This window comes from Humulus lupulus, chromosome 5 (assembly GCF_963169125.1).
Source record: "Humulus lupulus chromosome 5, drHumLupu1.1, whole genome shotgun sequence".
Lineage (NCBI taxonomy): Eukaryota > Viridiplantae > Streptophyta > Magnoliopsida > Rosales > Cannabaceae > Humulus > Humulus lupulus.
The window spans coordinates 17795944-17823457 of NC_084797.1; the positions used below are offsets into that span (position 1 = coordinate 17795944).

Below are 27514 nucleotides of genomic sequence, written 5' to 3' on the forward strand. Positions count from 1 at the left end.
GAAGTGAGGGAGATAGAGGAAAAGGGACCAGGGTGGACGATTGAGATCTGAAATTTTTTTGGAGAAATAATGACCGTACCGTGTAAGAGAAATGTAAGATTTAGATAGAAGATAAAACAAACCCTAATAAAATAAGTGAAAATTACATTTAATATGAGATTTTTAATAAAGTTTTAAAAAATATGGCTTTTTTTTTTCTTGTATTATTTTATGGCTTTTTAAAATAATACAAGAAGCAAGAAAATTGAATATTTTGACATTACTAATTATTTTAATTCTAGTGATATAAACTTTTTTTTTAATTTTAGATTATTCATGTTTATATTTTGTTCTTGTTTTGAATTTTAAAAATAAATTAAAAATTGTGATTAAATTTTTTATTTCTTAAAAAAAGTATTATTATTTTTTAATTAACAGTATAAAAAATATTTTATTTTTTTACTAATAAATTATAAAGGTAGAAAAATAAAAATAAAAAATTATTTAGGGAAATTTTGCAGAAGGTACGAGCAAAGAATTTTTTTTAAATTACGAGGTGTTTAAATAGAATGGTGTACTGAGAGAAAAGTATAAAAAAACACAAAACACAAAACACAAAACCCTAAGCTAATTATTGAAATACGGAAATAATTCAAACCACCATAAAAAAATAGAAATGTTTATGCATATAATTAGCTTAATTTAGAAAAAAATCGTTGTATATGCAAAATCTGAAAAATTCCACATTTGTGAAAAGAAATGAAAAAAAAATGGTAGCCTACATAATTTCTATACAATTTGAGTATAAAATTTGGTACAATAACATTAAGTGATCGGTTTACAATAAATTATGGTACTAGTCTTTCACATTTTTTTTGCAAGGGAAATTATGGTATAAGTTATACATAGTTTAAAACTTCACAGCTCAAGAGATGTTTCGGTTTTGAAACTAATACCAAATGGCATACAATATTACTTCGATATACTAGCACAAACTGCATCCCAAAGGACGGATAGTTCTCTCTGTATTTTTTGCCGCTCAATTTAGTTCCAACCAATAGAAAACAGCTAGAAGAAACAACACTTGTGAGCATGAATCTAATTTAGTTGCTAGAAATGTCAGCAGTTCGCTAACGAAAGGCATCCACAAATCTCCTAAGAATACAGATTGACAATGGAGGCCTGATTCAATCACATATCAGCTACGGACCAAAGATAAGCTTCCCTTTCAGTAGCTTGTTTCTCATTCTTCCTTTTAAATAGTTCTTTCTCATATCCTACAAAACACAATCCAAATATTTAGAAATGCTGCTCTGTCTATAATATTGTTCTCACTAGACTGAAGGTTAAATAAAGGCATCTGACTGAATTGTATTTTGGAATTCAACTAACCGGTACTACGATCCACACCATCCCAATGTCTTCCTGGTCTTATACCATATCTATTTGGCGCAGCATCTAATCCTCTTTTCAACCAGCTATGATTAGGGATATCCTGAGGGATAATAAATCCTGATTCTTTCATCTTTTCACTATCCCCAAAGTTGGAGAGAGCAGGTTCAAATTGCTTTTTCTGCAATATGTGAAAATGGTCACAAGTCAGCATTTAAAAAGTTGTAGTTTTAATCACTTAACAATCTATAGTCGCTTTGTTACCTACTTACCTTCACCAAATGTGCCATTGGATCACCCCATCTTATTCTTTCTTTCATCAATTTGTCAATTTCTGGATCGTCTCTGCAAATAAAATGGTATGACATTATGAACACAAAAGAAATCACAAATAACTTTTGGCAACAAGTATCTTAGAATCTACCTGGTCCGTGCAAATGGTTTATCCTTCTCAAGTTCTAATTCTTGAAGCTTAGCCTCAGCCTCCCGCTTTTGAGCCAACCCCTTGCCCCATTCCAACTTTATCTCCTGACAAAATGTGGACAAAATGACCATCAAAAGTAGAGAAACAATCAAAGTGCAAATTCAATCGAAGATAATGACAATGTTAGTTGTCTAACAACTATAATATACGAAACACATCTAAACAATTATACCCAAAAATAGGGAGAAATGAAGAGATAGATCTTAGCCCCACATGTAAAGACTGCAAATTAGCACTGAGACTATCTGCAGCCTTTTCTTATTGCCATAATCGAAGGTTAGTAAGAACAAGACCTATTAGCTATATATTTATATAAACTTCGGCAAGTACCTTTGGTTTTTCTTCTACTTTTTGTTTTGATTTCAAGAATTCCTCTTTCGTTATACGTACCCCTGCAAAAATATCTAAATGAGGCAAGGATGAAGCATAAATGCAGGAGAATGACCTAATAAATTAAGAGTTGTCTGACCTTTTATCTTATCACGATATATAGGCTCAGCACCTCGACCACTTATAGAAGGGTCCATGTCTTGAAACCTACAAAATCAGATGTACATCAAGACAATAAAAAAATATAAGTACACCAAGTGAAAAACAAAAGGAGAGAAAATATCTTATGCGGTAATGAGCTAGGACATATTTCCCTTTTTTGTCCCAGGTTTATTGAATGCAACCCAAATGATTAAAAAGGCTGCTAAACTAACTAAACATGCATCTACAAGGAAGAATAAACAAAACAACAGGCTTTATATGAATAGAACTTTTATCACATTATAACAGAACAAGGAAGTGACAATATGATTAAGAGCTTTGGCTTCAGTTATCTCATGTAACTGGCTCATATAGCAAATGTAAATGAATTTTGGATTCTTGTGACACAAGGAAATGCTTACCTCATAAGATCCTGCTTCTTAGTTCTAGCAATTTCATCTCTCATGTCTCGACCAGTAATTAAACCAGTTTTCCGTTCCTCTTTCATATCTAGAGCAGACACTTGCCGCGTATTTTTTCTTGGTGGAGAAAGATCTGAAACACAGACAGATGTGAGTGGTAAGAACCAGGTTTTGTTAGAACCAGTATTCTATTTATTAATAAAAAGTGTATTTTATAAATAGTCCCTAGGTACAATTTATCAAGTGGTTGGGTCTTCTAAACAAGTAATAATAATGTGAAGTATTTTTTTAGTTCTAATCTCAGTTTGCAAAAGGTTTCAATTGAACTTATATACCATAGTTGACAATGAAGAAAGAAAAAAAATCATTCAAATTCCTCACCATCATTCCTACTTTTCCTTGGGGGTGAAAGGTCTAAAGCCACGTGACCCTTGTCAGGTTCAGGTGACTGTGTGTGATGGCGCCTTCTCCACTGCCGAGGGGGTGACAAATCCACAATTTCCTTGACAGGCTTTCTATCACGTTCAGGGGAAGGTGTGTCATTTCTTGCTCTACCATTACGAGGTGGAGACAAGTCAGAGTTTTGGTTATCGGGTTCTGGTGACGGGGTATGGTGGCATGTTCGCCGTTGCCGCGGTGGTGAAAAGTCATTATCTACTTCGGAAGGCTTCAGTTCAGGCGAAGGCGTGTCATTTCTAGCTGTATGCTTACGAGGTGGAGACAAATCAGAATTCAAATTCGCATGTTTTGGAGAGAGAGTAACCCAACCACTTCCATCCTCCGATATCGGATTAGAAGCACGAATGGCTCTTAAATGCTCAAGCCTCCTCATTCTTCTAACCTCAATATCTTCATCAATTTGGGGCTTCTCTTCCTCTACAAAGAAGACCAAAAAGATTACTCAAAAGTCAAAACTTTATAAACTCTATGAATTAAAGGATAATAATTCAAAAGGCATTATATTTGGACCCCAAAATTTGATTAGTACATTTTTTCAACTTGCTTACATTTTTCAAAAAAAATTTATTTTTCATAACAAAAAAAATATATAAATAATATATATTTTAAATATTTAAATTAAAAAATTAAAACAAAAAATATATAAAAACTTGTTAAAATAAAAATTTTATCTACAAAATTATAACATTATTTAAAAAAAAATTATGAAAACAATATAAAATAAAATTATTGAAATTAACAAAAAAAAGAAATTAAAGAATGTCAAAAAAAAAATAGAGAAAAAGTGTTCGAAATTATTTTTAAAATTAATTTTTTTTAATTAATATGGTGCCTATATATATTCTTGGGTGCAAATATAATGCCCCTGTAATTCAATCAATCACTACCTACCAGCAGAATCATTTTGATCTTCTTCAAGCTGTACTGGTTTTTGCCAAACCGGATCTTCATCAACAACTAAAACGCCTGAGGCATCCGGCTTAGCTTTCTGCTGTTTCTTTTTCTTCTTCTTCTTTTTATTTTCATCTTCATTATTGCTCTCATATTTTTTTAGATACTCCTTAAGAGACTTCGACCCTAAACTTGAACCCGCCATTTACACTCAACAGCAATAACCTTTCAAGTTCCATAGTCGAATATGTTAGAGAATGAATAACTTCGCAACATAATGCAACTAAAGATTTATAGAGAAAATTGAGCGGAATAATATATACATAACATATTTAAACGCTAATGTTATACTAAGTCACATTTATCCTGCTATATATCTTTCATTTACTATCTTTTTTAATATAATGCAAGATTCTTGTATTCTAAGCTCTTTGCATCCATCCAAGCATAATTGCGATTAACACAACCATGACTTTATACTCCAAACTAGTAACCTAGACATGCATCATAGTTTAACCAAAAAAATTTGAAAAAACAAACAGAAGTTATTCCAACAATCAAATAATTGGGGGGAAAAAAACCTCTTTAACCTACTAAAGCACAAGTAGAAGCTAGAATTTAACCCTCTCCCACAAACATCCAAGTACATTCCTCTTCTTCTTCTTTTCTAGAAGGAAATGATGTTACTATTATATTAAAGTAAAGAACAATTATAAACAAAAGACACGGGCTGAGGCGAAGCACCAACAGCTAAACTCACAAAACCTGAAAAACTGACATAGAAGTAAAAAACCTAGATCAAATTACATCATGCGAGCAATCCCAATCCCTTGACAAGTCAGAAAAAGAAAACAAGCAAAATCTTTGGCACACTTTAGCCATGTAGCAACCCACAACTTAACTCCTTTCCAAATGCACTCTAACTCAATCTCCTTATCTAGGAATGTCTTGCCATTTCTCTCCAACTAAAGGGCCCACAACAGTCCATTATGATCTCCTTATCTAAGAATATCCTGTCATTTCTCTCCAACTAAATGGCCCACAACAGTCCATTATCTTCTTTAAAAACATGATGTCATTTCTTTCACCAAAATACTCAAAATGTTGATATTCATTCCACGTAACGACAGATGATTTTCTTTTACTAAAACCAATTGATGTTTCAATCAATAAAGATTCACAATGTTTAGGTAACACCTACTCAAATTCGGTTTCATTTTCAAAGCTTTCAAAGTGCTCACTAATGCCAATGTAAATCTTTCATAAATGTAGTCTAGTACCACTAGCCTCAATCTCCTTCTACTGCTATATTTTACCAATTACATAAATGGCTATCAAACGAGGCATAACAGAAATTTGTATGGATTTTTAAAAAAAATAAAACTTTAAAAGTGCCGGTTAATTAGTCATCCAAACTGAACAGTTGCTTCTTCTCAAAAAAATATTCAACAATTGCTCCTCTACACAAAATTAATTCACAAACAATGCAACATTTCAGAAGTATACACAACCTTCCGCATTCCCAAACACATTACAAATACAGAAAAATTATCCCACCATCAATTCTCTCATCAGTAAGAAAAACCCCAAAATAAGAAAAACCAACTCCTAAAACAGAAATTCTGAGAATAATTTCACTTTCAAAAAGTGTTGAATTAATAGCCTGATTTCAACTCTGGAAACTTTATAGGAACATCAAAAAGGTTAGTGAAACTGAATTCAATATGGTTATCTGCTCCTTGAAAAAAAAATTCTGAGATTGAAAGTGTTGAAGTAATACAATCTGATTTCAACCCTGGAAGCTTTAAAGAAACATTGAAAAGATTAATTATATTGTTAAATATGCCTATAGCATATTAATATTAAATCAGTACATAAGCAAGATTCAAATTAGTATTCCTGCAAAAACTAAATAGCTACATATGTTTAAAGAAATAGAGATGAAAAACTAATTGTCCTTTACATAAACCCGGAAAACTAAACTCAACGCCGTGTATTATATTTAGATTTATAAATAAGTAAGAGTTTATAACTTAACTACACTTAAAAAATATAGAAGAATTAAGAATAGAAATATTTAGAAGTAGATAAAAAAATACTTAATTCCTGATAATAGTAAAAGATAAAATTCTTGTACAACCAAACAACCAGTTTGAATTTAATAAAACCTATAATCAGTCAAAGAATTTGGAAATAATATGAGTAAAGGAACAAACAAGGAAAAAAATGAACTTAACATCTATCAAAACCAAAATTAAACTCAAATAAATAATCCATATGATCCAAAACAGCAAAAAGATTATTCATTTTACGAACAACACTAACAGACCAAAACAAACACATATACAAAGAAAACCAAAATTTGTCAAAAAAAAACATTAAGCATACTCATATTTACAAAATCATGATAAGGGTCATCCTGATTAAGAACAACAAAACAAAAGCAGATAAAATCATGCATAAAAATACAAACGCACACTACTACTTCTAGATCTAGATATGATTAGATATATAAATATATAGTAATAAAATATTTAATTTTTTAATAGTTGCAGGCCATGAAATCTCTCTATCTTCATTATAAATCTTGCTTTTTATCTATTTATTATATTTATCTGCATTGAATAAACAACCATCATTTTCCTGTGGATAAAAGTCTCAACTGGTTCATATTCAAATAAGGTAGTTAGAGGAGCTTTCGTTTAGATAAGTGTCATATTTTCCCAAATTGATCTCTAGAGGATGATGTGACTGTTATATGCTATGAAATGTATCTGGTGCAGCACTTTCTATATATGCTATGATCGATTGCTTAGTCTGTCAAATATTAATTATTGCCTTGGACTGCTTCTAGTATTTTTAAAAGAACGTGTCAAATTGAAACTTCTTCTGATGTAAATTTTTTCCTCATTTGAGTATTTTCTTCTCAATTTTTTAATAATGTTTTTCAAATTTAGTCCATATGATCTTTTGTTTCTGCTAGTATCATTTTCCTGTAGTATTACTAGCCCACCCACTGAATAAGATTGTACTTTTTTTTTTTAACTCTGCAGTTAGTTACAGTAAAACCTCTATATTCATTTTTTTTGTAGTGTACTAATGCATCAGAAATACCAAAAATATGTTAGTCTTGAAGTACAGCTCCAAAAATGGTGCCTAAATCTCCAACTTAAACTCAAGAGTTCTCTGATATGACATGACCATTAACAGAGATCAGAAGAATGGGCAATCAAGTATTAACAAGTAAAAACAATCAATTAAAAAGAAAGTCAGAAAAGAAATTCAGGCATTGTGTGATATGCTCAAAATCACCAAATCAAATTTTTTTTCTTTTTATTCACAAAACTGGATCCCACAGTTTGAGAATGTAACCTCAATGGCATGTTTTCAGGCTCGTTCAGTCAACTCTGTTATGGAACTAGTGTACTATACAGTATATATATATATATATATATACATAACAGGATATATATATATAAGCAAATATGTGTGGTGTATATATATATATATAAAAGCAAAGAAATATATACCTGGAAATCACCGAAGCACGCCGAGAGACGGAACCGTGAGCAACCAGCACCCCACGCCAAGAAGCACGCCGCCGGCGAGACTGCTGAAGCCGAGAACCCACCTGCCGTCGACGCCGTTCACCGCCGTCACTGCCGTTCACCTACAGCCGCCGTTCACCTCTCTACCAGCCCTAAAATGTTGTGATTTTGAATAAATCCCCAAATGTATTGCTGATAGTGCTCTATTTTGTTAACCCGAAAATTTCAAAAAAATTGATAGCTTTTTTAAGTGTTTTGTATAATTATTTGAAGGATTTGCTTGTGGAGTGCTTAATACTCTTTTAGACTAGATACGTAGCGAGTCCTAATAGAGTAGTTCCTAAAAGAGTAGTAAGGACTCTCAAAGCAATCCTAAAAGAGTAGTAAGGACTTTCAAAAGTCTTTAAAATTATTAAGTAGCATATTTATTTTTTTAGTTTATATGTTTTTAGGATTTTATTCTTTTAGGACAATTATTGTGAGTCCTAAAAGAGTATTAAGGACTCTCAAAATAAGTCTTCAAAATTATTAAATAAAACACTTATTTTTTTAGCCCATATATTTTTAGGACTCGCATATTATTTTAGGACACTCATTGTGAGTCCTAAAATAGTATTAAGGACTCCCAAAGCAAGTCCTCAAAATTATTAAATAAAACATTTATTATTTTAGCCCAGATTTTTTTAGGACTCACATATTATTTTAGGACACTCATTGCGAGTCCTAAATTGTGTTTTTTCAGGACTCTCAATAAATGTTCTAAAAATTTTAAAAATATTTTTAAAGGCTTGCATTTAGGTACGTGTTCTAAAAAAGTGTTCCATAAAAAGTATTTTGTAGTAATGTACCATAAAAGCTTTTAGAAAGAGAGGAAGAAAATGAATGAACTTATCTAAAGGAAGAAGAGAAAGACATAACAGAGAGAAGAATGTGAGCTTTGCAAAAGTTGCCTAGCTCTATGAATGAAATTCTTATTTATAGGGATAAAAATACAAAGAAGCGTAATGAGAAAACAAGAACTAAGACTGGTACAATCAAAATAGTTATAACAGTAATTAAAGAACTAATGATGATTACACACAAAGTAGTTAATACAAAGATAACAACTCTAACAGCTAGTGGACCTGGTCAACGGTACTGTTATCAGGTACCTGCAAATCATTTTTATTATTCTTTCCCTGTCATTTTTCAATTTGGTTCCAAAAGTTAAAATCTATATCATCATTTGGATATATACCCATTTGAGATTAAGTAGAAAAAAATCTAGATGAACTTACGGTGGTTGTGATCTATAAAGTTTTCTATATAAATTTATATTAATATAAATCCATGTGTTAATTCCTTAATCTGGTCTTTGTAGTTTTATTTACAGGTTTAGAATTAGAATACGGTGCTTAAAGCTGCAATTAAACACTTCAAGAAAAAGAAGAAAGATTACATGGCTCACTACAGTAGAAAAAGGGCAACATGGACAAAGTCTTTAGATTTATTTGTGATTTTTTAAAGTTTATTTGTGTATTTTTTTAGTATATTATTGGTATATCAGTATTATTTAAAAAAATATATTTATTTTTGTTATTTAGTTAAACTATATATTTTTACTTTTAATTCATATTACACATATGAAATATTTACATAAAATGTTGTTTTTAATTTATGTTGGATGATGCAATGTTTTGACATTTAGTTGATTTGTAATTATTTTTTTAACACCGAATTGTTGTAGAGTTGATGTGTAGTTAATTCACGTTATTTTTTCAACACGGTATTATTGTAGGGTTGGTGTCTAAGTAATTTGTAGTTGCTTTTTTAAACCATATTACAGTCAATTAACATCCAGTTGAATTTCTGTTTATTTTTTCGTTGATTTAGGATTATGTTTAGTTAATTTAATGTATATTTTTAGTTTATTTTTTAATACATTTTAAAATGTAATGACAAGTTTTTCGATATTGTTTTTTTATTTATATTTTTTAATTTTTTTTAAATTGATACAATATATTAATGTGGAATTAATTTGTAGTTGTTTTGAATTGATGTACTGTGTTCATGTCTTACCGTCGTTGTGTTTGTTGATGTTAAGTTATTTTTTTGACACCATATTTTTTTAAATAAAAAAGTTTAAATATAATAATTTAAAAAAGTTGAGGTAGTAAAATTGAAAAAAGAAAAATTAGGGATATAAAAATATCGTTAAAAAAATGTGGTCATGAAGAAACCCCTATACTCTTTAATTGGTGCATCACACAAGCTGCATTGATCACATTTACATAGACTGCATTAACTCTTCGGGGAAATAAGAAAACAAGAAGTTGCCGATTAGATTTTTTTTTTTTGGTCTCAAGGGAAAGGGGAAAACTGTTTGTTTTTTTTAAATATCTTTTCGATGTTATGAATACTCAATCCACAGTTGCTAGTTTGATAAATTGTTCATGATGAGCTTGGCCTCAAAACTAGCTCTACCTCCATTCTTGAGACCTCAAGATATTCCTAAACCTCCAAACCCTAAGCCTCCTTTACCCTTCAATTTCAAAACACTCCAGAACCGTTTGGTCCATAATCTCAATGTGGGTCACCTCCAAAATGCAATTTCCACCCTTGATCTCATGGTCGACCATGGGGTCCACCCTGAACTTTCCACCTACTCTTTCTTTCTCAAGTCTTGTATCAGGTCTCGTAATTTCGAGCTTGGTAAACTTGTTCATGCCCAGTTGGTGGACTTAAAACTCGAGCTTGATTCTGTGATTCTTAATTCTTTAATAAGCTTGTACTCTAAAATTGGAGATTGGGTCAAAGCTAATGCGATTTTTGAAAGCATGGGAAAAAAGAGGAACTTGGTTTCTTGGACTGCGATTATATCTTGCTTTGCAAATAATGGTATGGGATATGAAGCCATTCTTACTTTTGTTGACATGGTTGAAAATGGGTTTTTCCCCAATGAGTATTGCTTTGCTGCTGTGATTCGAGCGTGTTCGATTATGGAGTATGTCTCAATTGGGAAAACGGTTTTTGGGTCTATTATTAAAAGTGGCTATTTTGAGTCTGATTTGTTTGTTGGGTGTTCATTGATAGATATGTTTGCAAAGGGCAGTGGTGATTTGGTTGCTGCATATAAGGTGTTCGGAAAAATGCCTGAGAAAAATGGAGTCACTTGGACTTTGATGATAACTAGGTTGGCACAATCGGGTTGTGCCCGAGAAGCCATAGATTTGTTTTTGGAGATGATTTTGAGTGAGGTTATACCCGATCAGTTTACTTTTAGCACTGTCATCTCTGCTTGTTCGGAGTTAGAACTGTTGGAGTTTGGGAAACAATTGCATTCTCAGGTTGTACGATATGGATTAGATTCAGATAACTATGTTAGTTGTTGTTTGGTGGACATGTATGCAAAATGTGAAGTTGATGGATCAATGGATGAATCGAGGAAGTTGTTTGATCAAATGCCAAATCACAATGTTTTATCTTGGACTGCACTTATCACTGGATATGTACAGAATGGGAGGCATAGTGAGGAAGCTATCAAACTATTTTGTGAAATGATCTCTGCTCATGTTCAGCCAAATCATTTCACCTTTTCTAGTATTCTCAAGGCATGTGCAAATCTTTCAGATTTGAGAACAGGCAAACAAGTTCATGCTCTTGCAGAGAAACTAGGTCTTGCATCTGTCAACTGTGTGGGAAATTCTCTCATTAGCATGTATGCGCAGTTTGACCAGATGAAAGATTCCCGAAAAGCTTTCGACATTTTGTTTGACAAGAATTTGATTTCTTACAACACAATTGTAGATGCATATGCCAGGAATTTGGATTTAGATAAAGCATTTGATCTGTTCCATGAACTTGACAACATGGGATTCGAAGCAAGCCCATTTGCATTTTCTAGTCTCCTGAGTGGAGTTGCAAGCATTGGTGCAATTGGCAAGGGGGAGCAAATTCATGCCCGGCTACTAAAATCCGGACAATCAAATCAGATTAGCTGCAATGCTTTAATTTCCATGTATTCTAGGTGTGGTAACATTGAAGCTGCTTTTCAAGTTTTCAACAAGATGGAAGACCGGAATATAGTATCTTGGACTTCAATTATTACAGGTTTTTCGAAACACGGGTTTGCAGATAGAGCTTTGGCATTGCTCCATGAAATGCTGGAGTCTGGTATAACACCGAATGAGATTACCTTTACTGCTGTGCTATCAGCTTGCAGTCATACTGGTTTAGTTTCTGAAGGATGGAAACACTTCAAGTCAATGTACCCGAAACATGGCATAGTCCCAAGAATGGAACACTATGCATGCATGGTTGACCTATTGGGTCGATCAGGCTCACTATCAGAGGCCCATGAATTCATAAACTCGATGCCTTTCATGGCTGATACGCTAATTTGGCGAACATTTCTCGGAGCTTGTCGAGTCCATGGTAACATAGAGCTGGGAAAACAAGCTGCAAACATGATTCTCAAGCTAGATCCAAATGAGCCAGCAGCATTTGTTTTACTAGCAAACTTATATGCCTCCACGAATCAATGGGAAGAAGTGGCTCAAATCAGAAAGAAGATGAAAGAGAAAAATTTGATTAAAGAAGCAGGTTCAAGCTGGATAGAGGTGGAAAATAAGGTATACAAGTTTCACGTTGGGGATACTTCAAACCCTCAATCTCTTGAGATTTATGATGAACTAGACAGATTGGCCTCAAAGATAAAAGAACTGGGTTTTGTCCCAAATACTGATTTGGTGCTTCATGATGTTAAAGAGGAACAAAAAGAGCGGTATTTGTTTCAACACAGTGAGAAAATAGCAGTGGCTTTTGGGCTAATCAACACATCAAAATCAAAACCCGTGAGAGTTTTCAAGAACCTTCGTATTTGTGGAGACTGCCATAGTGCAATCAAGTATATTTCGGTGGCCACAGAGAGAGAAATAGTGGTAAGAGATTCAAACAGGTTTCATCATATAAAGAATGGAAATTGTTCCTGCAATGATTACTGGTAACGCTGGCGTGAAATTGAAGTTGTTATTATGGAATCAACTTTAAGATACTTTAAAAACATTTCTGAATAAACATTATTTATATAGAGGTGTCTCCATATACTTCTTCCCACTCCAAATGTCCTGGCTCTGAATCTTGAGCCTTTCCCATTTTGGGATTTGTTTTCTTCTCACTGATACTTCTTCCAAAGCTGTCCGATTAAGTAGAAAAAGAACCCCAAAACAGCTTAGGTTAGTCTTGTAGTTGGTTTATACATCTACCATCTTGTTTTTTAATTCAGTTCTTCAAAGGTGAGCCATTAAAATGTGAGTATATCATAATCTACCATGTATAGTTAGTTAGTGAAGACTTGAAAGAAAGGAATAAGGCTCAAGAAATGAATGACTCTCTCATCAACAATTAAGAGAGTGTTACTGTGTTATTATAGCACAAAGCTATTACAAAGATCTGTAAAACAGAATTCTAACAGATCCCACAAAAATAGGGTTTGTTACACTCAAACCGGTATTACAGCTCATTTCCTAACTAACAACTAAATTGTTGTTACATCAGGTATTTCCTAAAGTCTGCTCAACATTCCCCTCAAGCGAAATGGTGAGTCAACCACCTTCAGCTTGTCTCTGAACTTCAAAAATCTGTCAACAGACAACCCTTTTGTCAACACATCAGCAAGCTGATCATAACTTGGCACATATCTGATTTCTACTTGCCTTTTCATCACCATATCACGCAAAAAGTGAATGTCTATCTCTATACGCTTTGTTCGAACATGATACACTGGATTGCAGCAAGAGAGGCAACTCCTAAATTGTCACACCAGATTATAGGAACTTGCTGAAATGGGATTTTCATCTCATTCAACAGAGCCTTCAACCACACCATTTCAGCTGCTGCATTTACCAAGGCTCGGTATTCCGATTCGATACTTGACCTAGCAATTACATGTTGTTTCTTGGAGCTCCATGACACCAAACATGAACCAAGGAACATACAGTAAACACCAATGGACCATTGATCATCTGGACAGCTTGCCCAATCTACATCCGTAAAACCCTGTAGCTTGAGTGTCTTATTTGAATATAATTTGAAGCTGATTCCTTGAGATACCTCAAAACACGTTTACATGCCAACCAAAGTACAGTAGAAGGAGCTTGCAAAAATTGGCTCAATTTGGAGACAATATAGGCTATGTCCGGCTGAGTAATGGTCAAGTACTGCAGTGCTCCAATTGTACTTCGATATAAGGTGGGATCAGCCATTGGTTCCCCCTCACTCCACGACAGGGTGATGCGAGGGGATGCTGGTGTAGTACAACCCTTTGCACCGGTCATCTTGAGTTTGAACAAGAGGTCAAATATATACTTTGACTGAGAAGAATACAAACCAGTAGAGTTACGATAAGCCTCAATCCCCAAAAAGTAATGAAGAGAATCAAGCTTTTCAAGAGCAAAAGCACCATTCAAATTACACACCAACTTAGTAATAAGCTCTTGTGATGTGCCAGTAACCAAGATGTCATCAACATACACTAATAGAAGAAATAGATGATTATGCTTACTGCAAATGAATAACGACACATCAGCCTTGGAGTTTCGAAAGCCCCACGCAAGTAGAGCATGTTTAAGAGGGTCAAACCACGCCCTCAGAGCTTGTTTAAGACCATACAAGGCCTTGTGAAGACGACACACAATGTGGACATCGGAGTTGACAAATTCCTTGGGTTGAGACATGTAGACAACCTCTTGGAGCATACCATTTAAAAATCTGTTGTTCACATCAAGTTGTTGAATATCCTAGCCGAAATGAACTGTAGCAGCCATGACAACACGCACTGTGGTTGGTTTAATAGCGGGACTATATGTCTCGGAAAAATCAACTCCCGGTGTTTGATGGTATCCCTTTGCGACAAGACGAGCTTTATGTCGTTGGACTGTGCCATCTGGGTTAAACTTTGTCTTGAACACCCATTTATTATCGACTACTTTGTGATTTGAAGGGGGTGGCACAAGAGACTGTGTAGCATTTGTCATAAGAGCATCATATTCAGTCACCCATAGCTTGTTTCCAATGGGAATTGTTAAGTGCTTCACTAACAGAGGTTGGTTCTTAAGGTCCTGCTAACACATTTAGAGGATGCTTTGTGGTTGTCAACACCTTTGGTTTGGCAATACCAACTTTGATTCTGGTTTGCATAGAGTGTGTTGAAGTGTGAGTTGGTCTATAATAAGAAGGCAGAGCCACTTGAGTAGATGGAAGAGTATCCATGGGATCAACATGAGTAGCTGGATCTTGTATGGAAGCATTATTCGAGACAGAAGTTGGAGACAATTGGTGAGTGCGTGAAGTGGTATTGGAGGATGCAGCAGGCGTTAAAGTGGAGGCTTGTTGTGTTGGTGTTTGGGCAGCAGTTGAAGCTGAGGAAGGAGTAACTCTTGGGATGGACTCACTTGAAGTTGATGGACCATTGGGAAAGGCTGGATTTTGAGTGTGTCTAAGTGAAAACTTTAGAGAAGGTGAGGGAGTGGAGTCCCATGTACAAAGATTATTAGATACAACAGGAAACAAAATGGAATATGGAAAAGTAGACTCATCAAATATGCAATTGTGTGTAATGTACACACGGCCAAATGGATGCAAACACTTACACTCCTTATGCTTCGAACTATACCCAAGAAATAGACATAGAGATGATCTAAACTGAAGCTTATGTCTGTTATAAGGTCTAAGATGTGGGTAACAAGCAGACCCAAACACCTTAAGAAAGTTGCAATCAGGAGTATGACGAAATAACTTGGAATATGGGGACTCACCTTTCAAAATTGGCGTTGGCAACTTGTTTATAAGATAAACAGAGGTATGAAATGCTTCCCACCAGAACTGTAAAGGCATAGAGGCTTGGGCTAACAAAGTGAAACCCAATTCAACAATATGTCTATGTTTTTGTTCAACTCGACCATTTTGTTGATGCACGTGAGGATAAGGTTTTCGAAACTCAATCCCATGTTGAGCTAAAAATATAGGAAAAGTTTGAAACTCCCCACCCCAATCACTTTGAAAACATTTAATTGGTAAGCCAATTTATTTTTCAATGTAAACTTTGAAGAGTTGAAATATGGACAAAGCCTCTCACTTAGTCTGTAAGGGGTGTATCCAGGTGTGCCTGGTAAAATCATCTAAAAATTGAATATAAAACTTGTAACCATCAGTAGAGGGTATGGGTGCAGGACCCCACAAGTTAGAGTACACAAGTTATAAAGGTTTAGTAGTTTTTGTTTGAGACAGAGCAAATGGAAGAACAAGACTTTTCCCAAATTGGCAAGATGAACAAAAATAGTCTTTATTGCTTGTAATCTATGTTTTACAACCTTTTAACTGTGAAGCTAATATGGCTAAGACTTTGGGACTTGGATGCCTTAAACGTCTATGCCAAATACAGGAGTTAGTTTTGACAGATGTAAAACATGTAGTAGGATTACAATGATTACTTTGTACTCATTGGATGGGTTGAGCAAGACTTGGCGGAGACTGTGGAGAGTGAGTAGAGTCCATCCTTAAGCCGTCCTTCCAGTAGGAGTGTGCCTATGTCCTTGTCCTTCACATAGCATGTGTCCGAATGAAATTCCACAAACACATGGTTTTCAAAAGTTAGTTTCGAAATATTGATAAGGCTTTTTTGTATTGAAGGAACATATAATACATTCTGTAGATGTAAATGACGATTGGAATTTGAACTTAACGAAGCAGATCCAGTGTGAGTAATTGGAAGAAGCTTATCGTTGCCAACCATAAGCTGTTCGGAGCCATTGTACTCAAAGGTAATTCTCAGATTCTTTGTGTCTCTAGTTATGTGGTCGATGGCACCACTATCAGCATACCATGCTAGATCAGCTACAGTCTCAAGAGTAGCAAGAAACGCACCTTTGTTGGTGAGGGAGGTAGACATGGATGGAGATTGGCTATATTCCTCATCATTCTTGTGTCAGCAAGCAAAGATCGTATGACCTGGTTTTCCACAAATCTGACAAATCACCCTGGAGTTTCCACTGCTGCGTACAGATCCTCGACCACAACCACCAGACCGTCCGCCATTGGTACGATTGACAATTGCTTTGCCTAGGTTGCTTTAGTTACCACAGCTACGCTAATTATCTTGAGCAAAATTTGCAGATGGATTGGAGAGGTTAAGCGTGGTAGCAGTAGACCACATTTCAATGCGTTGCTCCTGGCTGAGAAGAAGAGATTGAACCTCTTCAAGATGAACAAAGTTGCTCTGCTGTGTGAGAATGCTCGATATGGTTGCATCATACTCAATCGGCAGGCCTTGAAGTATGTAGGAGATGAGCTCATCCTCAGATATCTGGACTCCAGCAAGCATTAGCATATTGGAGATGATTTCTATTGTGCAACATACTCCAAGATCGATAGAGAGCCTTTCTTGGTTGTTTGAAGTTGAACACGGAATTGGAGACACTACAAGAAAAAATGTTTTTAATAACACCGAAAATGTGTTATCAAAACATACCATAATGCTTTTTGACGTGTTAAGACCGATTATGTTATCGTAGGTCAGGGTACTTTACATAACACTTTATCATTGTTATACAGATGTGTTATTATACTGTCAACGATAACACACTTTCTGTGTTATTTTAATATATAGATAAGTGTTTAATTATGTTATTTATAGTCGATTATATAACACATTTCAATACTTATAAATTTGTGTTATACTACACTTTAGTATAACACTTTTTTTGTGTTATACTACACTTTAGTATAACACTTTTTTTTGTGTTATACTATACTTTAGTATAACACATTTTTTGTGTTATAGTACACTTTAGTATAACACATTATTTGTGTTATATAATGAAGTTTGCATAACACAATTCTTTGCATAAAAAGTGTTATTGTAATATATATTATAACACAATTTTCGTATTATTGTTATATTTAGATATGTTTAAATTCTCACTATATATTTTATTTATATAACACTAATTTATTCTATTAATTTTAATTTTTTTTATATAATTAAAATTAGATGTCTAATATATACTAGCATCATCAAATGAACTTGATTTTCAAATAACAAAAAGTAAGAACATTCAACATTGTATTAACAACAGTGACCTATATTTACATTATGGGAAATGTTAATGAGATTAAAAGGAAAAATAAATAATAAAAACAACAGAAACAAAATACCCAAGGGTGGTAGCTCAAACAATCAGCCTTTGGTTTGCTCACACAAAGTCTGAAGTTCGAGTCACACTTGGATACTTATATTGCAATTGCTATCGCTTCCTGATCCACAAAATATTTATGTACCCTAGCACCACCAAATTCTTCTACTGAAACTGAATCAACATGTCCCAGGTCAGCTGGGTTTGGCTTGCTAAGCTTTAACTGTAACACAAATAAGAATATTGTTAGAGAATTTTGGAAAAAATTCAAAAAAATTGAGTACTATTAAATGCTAGCTGACTTACCATAGCAACAGCACCAGTAGTGCGGCAAAATCGTCTTAATTCAAATTTTGAACTAATTTTCAAAACCATAAGCCTGCAAGGAAAAAGTCCCAAATTAAATTATCAGATATGCTAAGAAAAATCTTAATAGAATAATAAAAACTTGAAATTTTTTGACAGATTTCATAAAAGATCAAAAGCATTTAGATATGTACAACAATCACAAGTATGTTTTGAAAATTAGTAAGTTAATCAATAAAAAAAATACAATAGAAGGTGATATACTTGTAGCGCTCACAGAAATGAAGTGCCATCTCCCCAACTGCTGCTCCACTAACAATTACTTTGGCACTGAAATCAGCAACTGCCTTTATAAGCTCCTCAACTTTAGCTTCTTCAGTTTTCGCATAACTTTCTAGCTACAAGATAATAAAAAAAACTATGAGAACTACTTAAAGGCACATAATACATAAAAATGTCAAGGATAACATAACAAGCCAAGATATTAAGAAGCAATTTTATATCAACTGGAGCAAGAACAGAGCAGAACAGTATTCTCACGATGGTGTCATTTGGCATTCTTGAGTCAGGAATACCCACCAATATCATGGGAAAGAATAGAATTGCAAGCCCAAAACTATCCAGCAAGAAAAGCTTTTCTTTTTTTAATTCATCATTCATTAAAGAGAAAATATGAACTAAACAACCAAAAGAACCCAAAAAAATGGATGCCACTAAACATTAATATGAGATGAAGGAAAATTTTGCACAATACATTAGTTACGTGGAGGATCAAAATTAGCCACAACAACAAAGGCATTGACAGACAGGCAACTGCAAGTGCATACAAATAAAAAGCAAGAAATAAAGAAAATAAAATAGAAAATAACTGCTAAGTATATTGGCTACCTCGTGAATAAGCAAGCCAGAATAAGAAGAGAAACGTTCATATAACAGCAAGCAAAAAATATCCATTTCAGAATTTTACCTGGTCAGCACTATGAATCAGAATTTCTCCGGTCTCTTCACCACTGGAGGTTACACCATCTACCTCTTCATGGGTCATAGTATCAAGCAAGATTTTAATAGGCCTACCATGATCAATTCGAAGTTTCAAAAGACAAGCTATTACAGTGCCAGTGGTTGTCCTTCCTCTGCCCATCTATGATTTTTAACGATATTTAGAAAAAAGACAAAGTACAGTAGATAGAATTGCAAAATACATTTATCATCTAAAATGCACAATACAACATAGGAAGAATGAAAAATGTCAACCTAGCAATTGAAAACAAAAGCAGTATCCTTGGACGATGAAGCAATATTCATTGCCAACATGTCAAAGTCTGAACTTTTTGGAGCTTTACCATCAATTATAGGTACACGTGCATATTTAATAGGAAAACCATCAGCCTCTAAGCATTTAAAAATCTCAAGCGGATTCTGAATAGCATCAAAATTTACATGTTCCCAAGCATCAAATATTTTCCCATCATTTGTTTCATGAATAACCATTATGACACCTCCATAACATTCAGCTTCTCTCAGGATATCTTCTTTCAGCCGAGCTTCCATTCTTTCCACTCTTTCATGATCAATGCCCTGAAAGAAGACATCCTAATTATACTTTCCCCAAAAATGGACAGAGACATTTAGGGAAGAAGTATCCCCAAAAGCTGCAAGATAAAAGAAATAGTAGTGCTTCAATGAAGTGTTGTTGTAGTGTACATGGTCCTAACAAAAAACGGATCCTATGTAATTTGCCAACTCCGTGGTTTTAAACAGGCAGGGGAAACATGAAAGGAAAGAACAACATCTCTCTGTCCATTGAAGCTAAATATTAAAAAACAAGTGAGAAACATCAGTACTAAAATCCTTCATGATGATATATCTCGATTGCTCTTTGTGCCAAAGACTAAAGTTCATGTATTACGAATTGATAAATACTGTGGTTAGCTGTTGCTCCCATGACTGCAGTGAAATAGTTGGACCATATTTTGACTATTTTAACAAGGAACTCGAACACATGCACATTCTAGACTAGCAGCAATAATCTACATTACAAGTTTGGATTATTTATTTCATTTTAATGTATGACATAAATGAAAATTTACCGAGTATTCAAGCATGTTTTTGTACGGTCTTTCAACCTCGCGGAGCACAAATGGTTTTCCATTTATGTAAATAACAGGTTCCTCTCTCATATTGTGCCAAAGAACTGGACGACCACTTTTTGAGCCACCAATTCTTTGTATCACAGATCGTATTCCATCAATAGTTGGATTTGCCACTCCATAAACTGGAAAACCAAGAACTTCCCGAAAATTAGGGGCACCCTCCACTCTTTCAGGTAAGTTTTGGTTTTGACAACCTGGGCAGTGATCACTTTTCAGAATAGTTTGGCTGCCTAAAACCTCACCATTTCTTGATGCCGCAACTATACCCATCTCAGAAGGACGACCATCAGTAGATTCAGCAATATTCATGAGGGATGGCTTCAAACTTGCATAGCCAAGTGCACCCATTGGATCTCTCCTAAGCAGTCTAAAAGAGCATCAGATTGCAGAAATATTATTAGTGACCAAAAAATTCCAACAATAAGAATGCCTAAGATATGACCTAGTTCATCATGAATTGGGAGAGGAAAAAAAAAAGGCAACATCATATATGGAAATCCACTAAATAATCCTCATATACATTTTCTCCTTCCTGTTCCCCTTTCTCAAAATTAGATACAATCCACTTTTCAAGTCGAAAGATTGCAATGTGTAAAAGTTGTTCTAGAAATGCAAATTTATAACATTATTTTGAGTCTCAACTTAGCATCAAATGCCTGTAGAAAAGAATCACCTTAAATCCTAACCTCAACATTAGTCATATACCTCAACTGAATCACCTTATCTAACCTCAACATTATTGGAATTTTTTAACAAATAATACACATTGCTCATAATTTCTCTACAGTGATGAGTCTGATGACTCAAAACAGTCAGTTGGGATCAATCATAGAAGTAAAAGAAAGAACAATAATCAACCAAGCCAGTTGGGATCACATTCAATGTTTGCCATATTATCAATTTTTTCAAATTTATTTAACTAGATATGATAAGCACTTGTTAATACATGCAAAGAATGCTATAGAGTTCTGGTCTCGCTCTCATCCAGTCAGCAAAATTGCTATTACCAACAGATTTAGATTGAAGGGCTGATTTCTCTTAATGAATGTAGATAGCAAAGCATATAAGAAAGTAGTATCTCTCAAGATACTCCACAAAAAATGAAAGCAATGCCTCCCTTTTCATTTCATCTGGTTGAATCAACATATTTGCCTTAGTCATAGGCGTATATGTAGAGACCAAATAAACAATAATCCTATTAATTCAAGCAAAAAAAGTAACATAAAAAGTTTAAAATAAAATAAATCTCATATTAGTTCTAATTAATCCATAAAATCTAACATTTGATGTATTCAATTCCACATCTTTAATAACGTAGTAGAGCGCATAAGATTACTTTTATTACTATATCACAATGAAACATATTAGTTCATAGACACTGAAAAAATATATAAGAATCAATAAATACATATATCCAAGATATAATATCCAAAGAGATATTAATGCAACAAATTATTTTGAGATGAAAAATAATATACCATAAAAACTCAATGGGTAGGACATTCAAAAATCTTTAGGTACAAGAAAACTCGATAAATAATTAACATAGAAAAAAAGACCTTACCTTCAGCACATAGTGATCAATTTCCTTCACTGTCTTATAGTCACCTTTAGACATATAACTTGCAGTCAAAGCCTACAAGTAAACAACTCATAAATCAACAGAGACAAATCATGTGCAGACGCTGACTATGCAGAGAGAAATTTCAACAGATTTAAAACTAAAGTATCCCTCTATTATTGACCAGTATGAGCAAAAAAAAAAAACAATAATAATAAGCAGAACTTTGCCAAAACTAATGGTCCAAAACAAGGGCAACTTTAGTAGGATCAAAACATTATAGCAAGCAATATAAGTCAAAGAAAGAGATAATACCTGTGCAGATGCACCCAGGGCATCAACCAGAAGCGAAATAGCCAACCATACTTGTATGCATATCTGATGAGCAGCCATTGCAACCGAGCCTTGACGAGCAGCCATTGATGTCCCCAAAATCATGGTTGTTAGAACAACAAGAGTTCTTCCAAGAAGAAAACCACCTATAACATCCCAAAATATATGAAAGAATCAAATAAAAATATAACACCTTAGTTATAACAGGCAAAGAAAAAGGTCAACATGTCTAAAACAGAGAAACATGTAATATTTTTGCTAAAGAAAAGTAAACTAAAAAACAGAACATACTATATATCAACTGACTGGTTATGCTTCAGTCAAATTGTAAGACAAGAAAGCATCTTCATACAAAAGAGGGAAGTTCAATAACATAAGGATTATTTTTATTTTTTAATATTTTAAGAAAAAAATGAAAAACAAAACCAAATTTACCAGATTTTATGTATCCTCCAAATTGTAATGATCCCATCTTTGGAGGCAGTAGTATTGCTCTCTTATTTAGAAACCATAGCATTAAGAAGGTGACAACATATCTAAAATATGAACATTCGAGCAAGATCTTATGTCAAGGGATTATCACAGCAAAAACTAAAGAAAATTTGCAATGCTAGTCAAAGAACACGTACTGAGACACAACTGTGGAAATTGATGCACCAGTTGCACCCATTTGGAAAGAATACATAAGTATGGGAAACAAAATCACAGCTAAAAGATTCCCAATACCTGCATACACAGCACCACATGAACTGACATGAAGAGTGGTTCGACTTTGAAGAAATGGAAAAGAACGCAAGGACAACAAATTGAAGACATAATAGTGACATATCTCACTTGCAAGTAATTACAATAACACTTGCCTAGACATAAAACATGAGTTTTTGTATCCTTAAACCCACAGAAAACTCCTTGAAGAGCCAAAGACACTACAACAGCAGGAGCACCGAGAGCCCTTAGTGAAAGAAAACGCTGAGCAGGAGCCCGCATGGGTGAATCCTGTTAAGAAACTGATTTTTAGAACTACAACTATTCTTAAATTGAGATTTATATACTTGAAAAAAGAAAACTAAAAAATGCCTAAAAGGCCTCCAAAAAGCAAGCAAAATTATCCTCGCTGTTACAAGAATGACTTTACCTAATTAAACAAAATACAAGTATATTACGGCAACCAAAAGTATATGGAGTACCTAATAATACTAACAAATATGCATTTATGCGCATATCTTCATGCAGAGATAAAAGAAACCAGATTATTAGCCAATATGCCAAGTATGCTGAGTGTTTAGGGCCTTACTGATGATATTCCCATGATATTTAGAAACAAGCCAGATCCCAAAGACAAGGCTAAAGCCTCAAAAGTACCAATCATAACAGCTAGCAGTAAAGCTGTGGACACGGATGGTAATTGTTTTCTTTCTGCTATTACATCAAAAGGTTTACTACCATTGCTACTGTTGTTTAGAAAGTGCGTCTCTGCACAACAATCAGTTCAAAAAATAGAAGGATAGTCATTTCTATCTCAATCTTTAATTTGAAACAATACTTTTCTATACAATAATAAATTACAAGGGCATTAAATTTACCTGAAGCAAAAGAATTATTTTCACTTCTTGAAATGTCTTCAGCAACAAAAGAAGTGGCAACACTGAGAAGAAGAATATTAAATAGCTTTGAAATGTAGTTAAAGATGTTCACAGAAACACCAGCTGAACCCAACTCCTGAGAGTCTAAGAAAAAAGGAAAATACAGAACATAAGGAATAGTCAAGATATCACCTAGAGTAGACCTAAGGATGTCTATAAATTCACTCTTGAGACTAAAAGCATTCAGAATTTGACTACAAAGAATTAAGAACAAAATTCCAAAACCATAGAGGAGAAGAAAAACCATCAAACGAAATCAAAATCTCAGGCAATCTAGAGGTAGTGAGAATCTTAAACGAATCAATGAATCATACCAATCTACCAATGTAAGCAGTCTCCATAAGCTATGATAAAGGATCAAGTGCTTGCCCCGCTGTTGGGCCCAAAATGTTCGGCCCAAAAACCCTTTCCTCATTTATCAAATATTCAAAACGGAGCGTTTTGGCAAAAAGAGGTTCCGAAGGCAAAAGCTGTGGGTCAGAGGCAATCTGCGCCTCTGACCCCTAAGCGAGACATTTTAAAGTCGATATTTTTGGAGGGAAATTCAGTTATTTTCTTTCCCCCCATTCCAGAGTTCGCTTGAACCAACTAACTACCTTGCATATTTCGTCCTATAAATATGAGATTCTTAGAAGAGAAATGGATCGAACTTGGAACTGACTTAAGCATCGGAGTGTCTTTCTTGCAGGTGACCCCGACGAGTCAAAGGCAAACCTCATCACCGGAATAGAAGCAAGTCATCATTCATCGTTGGGTTTCACTTCCAGATATAGAAAGACAAATTGTTGCCCCAACAATTGACGCCGTCTGTGGGAAACGAGACACATTTTCGGCCTTAGCCTCGTCGTCGAACCAAGAAATCAAGATCCATTACAAACCCAGAAATCATGCCACCAAAAGGCAACGGAGTTTCGGGCCCAGTCGCACAAAACATCCCTCCGGCGGACATGAGCGACCAGATCGAAAGGATGTGTCGCCTGTTGGAGGCGAGTCAGCAGCGGTCCGACGAAGCAATCAAGACATTGACCGAAGCCCAAGCTAGGCTCGAAGCTGAGATTGCTGAGCTGCGCAGGTCCGCTAACACGACTCGCAACACCCAAGCCCACGACAATCTTGATTCTAGTAGATCTAACGTTCTAACCGACCTCGTTAATTCCCCACATCAAAACATGAACCCAGGTAACGGAAGATCCCAAGGCATCCCGCCATCCTCCGGGGCCGAAGAGCGACAAGCCCCAACCTCTGACATGCATGGGTGGACGGAAGCAGAACCCACCGGACCCGCTCAGCCAGCAGCCGAAGTCCGGCCTCAACGAACCACACCTCAAGTCGCACACGATTCTCCCTCTGAAGGTCGTGTTCCCTCGATCTGGTTCTTGGACAGCTGGAAAGAAGACATGATGAGGGAAATGATGCAGAAGTTCTCAGATGGGCGATCCGCCTACGCCACCGAACATTTGGATCTAGTATCAAGAACCACTATGAAATCGCCTTTCTCGGAATGGATTCAGAATGAGCCAAAGCCTCGAGACTTCATCATCCTTTCCCTGCCTGCGTTCAATGGAAAGGGGGATCCACTAAACCACCTATATCAATTTCAACAGAAGTTGGCATTAGAAGCTAATAATGTAGCCATACAATGCAAAGTCTTTTCAACGACTTTCTCCGGGCCAGCTCTGTTATGGTTCCGACAATTAAAGCCCGGGTCACTCAACAGTTTTAGTGATCTCCGACGGACCTTCTTACAGCAGTACAACGCGAACCAAGAGGCGCCCAGAGCAATGGCCGATCTCTATCGGATTGAACAGGGGGAGAATGAACATCCAAAAGCATACTTACAGCATTTCATTGACCTCATGCATCAAATCCACGACGTCGACCCACTCACCGCAGTAAATCTCTTTGTCAAAAGCTTGCAGGTGAGATCTCTCTTACATGAGAATCTCACCATGACACCACCATACGACATGGCAGACGTGCAGACCCAAGCCAAGGGCGTCTTCAGGGTATTGGAATTTCGAGAGCGCGCACAGAAGAAGTCTGCACTCATCTCTGCTCCATCAACAAATAATCCTCCACCACCTGCCCGGGATGACAAGAGGAAGCGAAACCAAACAGATCATACGAAGGAAGGAAAAAGGCCAAGATAGGATCGACAGCCATCACGATACCCATCCTTCGAATACACTGTCCCGCAAGAAGTCATTTATGAAGAAAATAAAGACAGACCTATTTGGCGAGAGCACTACAAAATTACCACTCCATCTGACAGAAGGGATAAAAGCAGATACTGTCTCTTCCACAAAGATCACGGTCATACGATCGCTGAATGCCACAATTTGAACAATCAGATCCAAGCCCTCATGAGGAGTGGGAGGCTTACCCAATACATCAAGGAGACGGGCAGACCAGACGCCTCGCGGCAGAACCCCGCTTCTGCCCCCGCTCCACAGGCGACAGACCCCGTGCACACAGCCTCTGACAGCACCCAGGAGCCTCTTAAGCAAGTCCCTATGATCCACGGGATCGTAGAACCCACTGATAATCAAGAGCATGCAACCAAAATCCATAAAAGGATGGAAGAACGAGTGAAGCGATACAAATCATTAGGCCACGTGGTCAATCTCGTCACTTCAGAAGACAGAAGTTACCCAGCCTCTGCAATCACCTTCACCGATGATGACCTGAAGGGCGTCCACCTACCCCATGATGATCCACTCGTCATTTCCCTACAAGTTGACCATTGCCAGCTGGGCAGAGTTCTGATCGACGGGGGCAGTGGGGTCGACATCCTCTTCTGGGAAGACTTCTAGAAGATTGGGCTAGAGGAGAATCAGATCCGGCCCTCCACCATGCCCATTTTGGGATTCAACAGCCAAAGAGTCTATCCAAAGGGCATCGTTCGATTAACTGTGGTGGCTGCAGAACGCGCCCTGCCAGTAGACTTTCTCATTATAGACTCCACCACAAGCTACAACGCCTTCATGGGGAGAAATTGGATCCACCGGATGCAGGGGTAGTCTCAACTCTACATCAAGTGATGCGGTGTCAATCACTCAACGGGCGCTACACCGTCGACATCAAAGGCTAAAGGCTGCCAGAAGCAGGCCAAAAAGTGCTTCCTTACCTTAAAAGAAATAAATAACTCTGGCACTGCTTCCCATGACAACTCCCCTGACAAATAGCAATTACAGCAGGACCTACCAGCGTGCCTAAAAAGAATCAATCTAGAGGAAGACCAAGAAAAACCCCAAGTTACACTAGATACCTTAGAACAAGTGGGTCTAGACGATGCTGATCCCTCTAAGACAGTGCTGATAAGTACCAAGCTCTCTGGAGAGGAGAGGCAAACCCTCATACGATTTCTCAAGACCAGAATGAGAACTTTTGCCTGGACTCCACATGACATGCCCGGAATAGACCCTTCTGTCATGAATCACAGCCTAAATATCTCCAACAACTTCCCACCCGTCAAGCAGAAGCAGAGGAGGTTCGCTCCAGAGGTGAATCAAGTCATACAAGAGGAGGTCCAACGGCTCCTAAGCACAGGGGCAATCGAAGAATGCTTATACCCCAGTTAGCTTGCCAACCCCGTCGTGGTCCCAAAGAAGAATGGGAAAAAGAGAGTATGCATAGACTACACAAATCTAAACAAAGCGTGTCCCAAGGATAACTACCCTCTACCAAAGATCGATCAGATGAT

At 35.8% G+C, this 27514-nt stretch overlaps 3 protein-coding genes and 1 pseudogene across 5 annotated transcripts; 2 read left to right on the forward strand and 2 right to left on the reverse strand.

Annotated features, from left to right (window-relative positions):
* Window positions 1-776: 776 nt before the first annotated feature.
* Window positions 777-7956, reverse strand: LOC133834562 (uncharacterized). Of its 3 annotated transcripts, none has more exons than XM_062264212.1 (10): window positions 7629-7956; window positions 4099-4323; window positions 3130-3624; window positions 2749-2881; window positions 2325-2392; window positions 2186-2247; window positions 1796-1899; window positions 1644-1716; window positions 1372-1552; window positions 777-1256 (listed from the first exon to the last, which is right to left on the reverse strand). In XM_062264212.1, the coding sequence occupies exons 2-10, from the start codon at window positions 4301-4303 to the stop codon at window positions 1171-1173; spliced, it is 1407 nt and encodes a 468-aa protein (XP_062120196.1). In that variant the 5' UTR covers window positions 4304-4323; window positions 7629-7956; the 3' UTR covers window positions 777-1170. The 3 variants fall into 3 exon arrangements, with proteins under 3 accessions (XP_062120196.1, XP_062120197.1, XP_062120198.1); XM_062264213.1 differs by lacking the exon at window positions 7629-7956 and adding an exon at window positions 4892-4931; XM_062264214.1 differs by lacking the exon at window positions 7629-7956 and adding an exon at window positions 4906-4923.
* A 1921-nt stretch (window positions 7957-9877) lies between these two features.
* LOC133834563 (pentatricopeptide repeat-containing protein At3g49170, chloroplastic) lies at window positions 9878-12904 on the forward strand. Its single transcript, XM_062264215.1, has one exon. It carries the CDS (start codon window positions 10079-10081, stop codon window positions 12629-12631), a length of 2553 nt encoding a protein of 850 aa, XP_062120199.1. The 5' UTR covers window positions 9878-10078; the 3' UTR covers window positions 12632-12904.
* Window positions 12905-21717: 8813 nt separating this feature from the next.
* Window positions 21718-24552, reverse strand: LOC133778902 (protein DETOXIFICATION 45, chloroplastic-like; annotated as a pseudogene).
* Window positions 24553-24698: 146 nt separating this feature from the next.
* On the forward strand, window positions 24699-25961 carry LOC133778903 (uncharacterized). The gene has a single exon (XM_062218916.1). The coding sequence runs from the start codon at window positions 24699-24701 to the stop codon at window positions 25959-25961; it is 1263 nt and encodes a 420-aa protein (XP_062074900.1).
* The last annotated feature ends 1553 nt before the right edge of the window (window positions 25962-27514 follow it).